The sequence below is a fragment of the Schistosoma mansoni genome, chromosome W (genome assembly GCF_000237925.1).
Source record: "Schistosoma mansoni strain Puerto Rico chromosome W, complete genome".
Lineage (NCBI taxonomy): Eukaryota > Metazoa > Platyhelminthes > Trematoda > Strigeidida > Schistosomatidae > Schistosoma > Schistosoma mansoni.
The window spans coordinates 3,792,135-3,795,972 of record NC_031502.1 but is presented as its reverse complement, the minus strand read 5'-3'; the positions used below and the strand labels follow the sequence as shown (position 1 = coordinate 3,795,972).

Sequence of the window (3,838 nt, the reverse complement as noted above, 5' to 3'; positions counted from 1 at the left end):
ACGTGACTTATCGCCAATTAAAACACCGACTTGTTGACCAGACCAATGACCCATAAACCAGCACGAGCGGCCTAGAGTCAATCAGAGTTCTTATTGCTCCATCGAGATAGTAGCTTCTCGCTTAACCCAACCGATTGAGTGCAAAACACTAATATCGATCTCCGCTATAAAAATCATGTATTTCAGGCATGCTTCATTTATATACAAGAAAATCAGAACCCATTATGCCATAAAACAGTAAAGAACAATCATACAAAATCACGATCAAAAGTGGCTAAGATTGTGACATACTATAACTAATGAATTCGGAATTACTTACATACTTACTTACATACGCCTGTTACCCCTCATGGATGAGTGTAGGCCACACAGGGGGATTCTCTATTGAACTCTTTCCTGGACAATCCTTTACAGTTGCTATTCATCCTTTTGATATCGGCTTCTAACTTCCGCACATTGTGTTCTTTGATCTTCCTCTTATCTATTTCCCTTCAGGATCCCAAGTTAGCACTGGTCTCGTGATTCAGTTTGATGATTTCTGAAGCGTATTTCCTACCCACTCCCAACATTTTCTAATTTCCTCCTAAGGTAGAAGCTGGTTTTTTCTCACCCATAGTAGGATGTTGCTAATGGTATCGAGCCAACGAACATTGAGTATCTTACGTAGACAATTGTTTATGACTACATTTACTTTTTTTGACGGTGGATGTAGTAGTTCTCGAAGTTTCAGCTCCGTACAGTAGAACTGTCTCTACATTCGTGTTGAATATTCTGATTTTGATGTTTGGGAGTTGTTTTGAATTCCATATGTTTTTCAACTGAAAGAATGTCGCTATCGCTTTGCCAATCCTCACCTTTACATCTGCAGCGGATCCTCCTTGTTTATAGATGATGCTGTCCACCTGTTCCAGAGCTTTTCCACCAAGTGTAATTGAGTTGATGTTCTCTGTGTTGTATTTCATTATTTTGCTTTTTTCCATGTGCATGTTGAGGCCTACCGATACAGAGGCTTCTGCTACTCTGGCTGTCTTCACCTGAATTTGTTCGTGTGTGTGTGGGATAGAAGAGCTATATCGTCTGCGAAATCCAAATCGTCTGGCTTCATCTAAACTGTCCATTGTATTCCACGCTTACCCCCAGATATAAAGGTCTTCATAATCCAGTCGACCACCAGAAGAAAGAGAAAGGGGAGAGTAAGCATACTTGTCTGACTCCGGTCTTCACTTGGATCCCTACTTGGAACATATATCTGACCAAACAGTAGAAATTTTCATCATGAATCTTGTTAATGATATTAATACATTATGTATAATAACACTATGATTGTCAATTGAATCACTGCATAGTATATTTTGATTTTATAATTCCCATAATTTTAATTCTTTAAATGTATGTAAGTATATCGTACTTACGTTTCAGCATACCACATCTTTTCAGTGGAATACCTCGAATTGTCATGTTGATTGGTCAAAGTGGTAGTTTAATTAGTTGGTCTAGACCATTACGTGTATTTAGAATCTGGACTCGTTTAGGTACAACATGTGAAATCACAATTCGACGACCAGCATTACCAATGGCTCCTATGATTGATTTGAATCGACGTTATGGATTTCAATCTACTGTGCATACTAATATTGGAATATATCTACAAAATTATTTACGAATAATAATAAATTGGTTACGTCTATTTTGTATTGCTGTAATATGTCTAGGCATTCTACCAACAGCTTTAGGATTATTAATCAACTTCATTTTCATTGTACCATTCCGTATTGGACCCAAGAAAACTATTATTATTGGGTTTTGGGAGGTTTGTTTTTATTATTATTGTTTAACTGAAAACTTTTCCCAGTGTTTACGTTACATGTCAAATACCATTTATCGTAGAGGAATTTAATCGAATATTCGAGTGAAATATCTGGTTGAATAGTTGATAAGTTTTAGTTTGATTTTCACGAGATAGCTTTCATTCTTGACCTATAACCTATATTAGGACGAACGTTGTAAATTGAGAATGTACTAAACAGTTATTTAGTCTCCTATTACGATTCTCTAACAACTACACTCAAGATGCAATATCCAATTCAATAATAACTGGAATCTTTGCGAATGAGTACATGATGTCTTTAGATAAGCCAAACTTCCAAACTTACTCATTCACCCTCCATCTACTTCGTTGTACACTTGCCTATTGTGCCAAGAAGTTAGTCATAAAATATATCAAAGTAGTCTGTCCATATATAATCGGTTTTAAATCATTTTTTCACTCATTGATTGAGTGGAGGTCAATGATGACAACTACTCTTCCCAAAATATGCTCAATACTGCTTTTTCAGATCTGGTATCTAATCCCAAACCACAGATATGATAAGTAAAATCCACCTTTTTCCAAATAATTTGAAAATATACATCAATTTATAGTACGAATTTACATTGTATGTTCGCTAAACTCGTCATAGGTGAATGATTTCTAAACTTGAAAATAATCTTCAATAGCATGTATCAAAAGTTAAAACATTCGTATTTACATCTTGTTAGTTATTCTTCAACAGAACTATCTGTAAATGGATTTGTGAAGGTTGCTGAATTTAATAGCGCTCATCCTGGACTGATCTTGATTGAACAACAATGTTAGTTCGTCATGTAGACCATGAAATTCGAAAAATTCCACAAAGCTTCTTTACCAATGATGATCATGTGCTCAGTAGGGACTAAAGATACAAGATAACTTTCCTGTTTTAGAGAGGATACTTGACCAGTAAAGTTTAGCCATGTCGGATGGCATTAAACGTCGATTGCGCAATACCTCGAATTAATTAAAGGTAGTTTTCAACATATCTCTATTTCATTAATAGACTTATTTTAACTACCGATTAGTTTTTATCATTTTCTCTGTTTTAATCTTTATAGCATTGGATATTTGGTATTATGCATTTAAAAGTGGTTATCTTACTTACGCTTCTTGGACCGCCATGGTGGTTACGAAATCGTCTAGAATTATTTCATGAGGAAATTACACATCATCGACAAGATGCTCGATGTATGCGTTTACTATGGGCAATCGCACCATTGCTTGTAACTATTGGATTATCATTGAGTGTACCATATTTATTAGCTTATTATATTAGTCCATTAATCGGTAAGATTTTTACCAGGTTGTTATACAGTTTTTAATTATTAAGAATCCTTACGCTTTATCTATTGTGTTGATTGCTTTCAAAGTACATATATTCACTGGTTAGTCTATACTCAACATTTCTTTATTTATTATCAACTTATTATAATGTAATAATCATATTGTTTCATATTCATTTATAAGCAAAAGATGATTTTGAGATGGTGGACGAGATTTGTAGCTCAGGTGGATGATTTTAATGGAGCTTTGTTCTCTGAGCTGGATGGTTTTGTCGTGGAGCTTTCATCGTCCTTCTGAACGACAGCATCAGCACAAAATTCGGGTTTAAGTGAAGTGTTCGAATTTCCCAACATGTGGTTCACAGCTTGCCCTGTACACTTCGGTGTTGATTGGTTCTCGTTGACCTTAAATCTGTCATTGTTCACTTCTTTGTTTTGGTTGTATCTCTCATTGGTTTGATTTTTGAATGTGTCTGCAGTTGCGACCGCATCCATCAGCAGAAATCAACAAAAGGATCACCTTGCCATACATAAAAAGTATATCAGAAACGAAAACGAGACTGCTGAGAACCTTCGGAATAGGTGTTGCTCACAAACCAACAAAATTCCTCCATTCAATCTTATGCAAAGCAAAGGATGAAATGACAAAGAAGACCAACCAAACATCCTCTACAAAACAAATTGTGCCAACTGCGACAAACAC

At 35.6% G+C, this 3,838-nt stretch overlaps 1 protein-coding gene across 1 annotated transcript in view; it reads left to right on the top strand.

Moving 5' to 3' along the window:
- Nucleotides 1–1,387: 1,387 nt before the first annotated feature.
- Smp_079140 (putative ssm4 protein) overlaps nucleotides 1,388–3,838 on the top strand; it is a gene marked incomplete at its 5' end in the record, with an annotated part of 6,478 nt that continues 4,027 nt past the window's right edge. Inside the window, 2 exons of the mRNA XM_018799955.1 lie at nucleotides 1,388–1,810; nucleotides 2,911–3,139. Of these exons, the coding sequence (XP_018653816.1) occupies nucleotides 1,388–1,810; nucleotides 2,911–3,139 (652 nt within the window). The remainder of the gene's footprint in view (nucleotides 1,811–2,910; nucleotides 3,140–3,838) is intronic.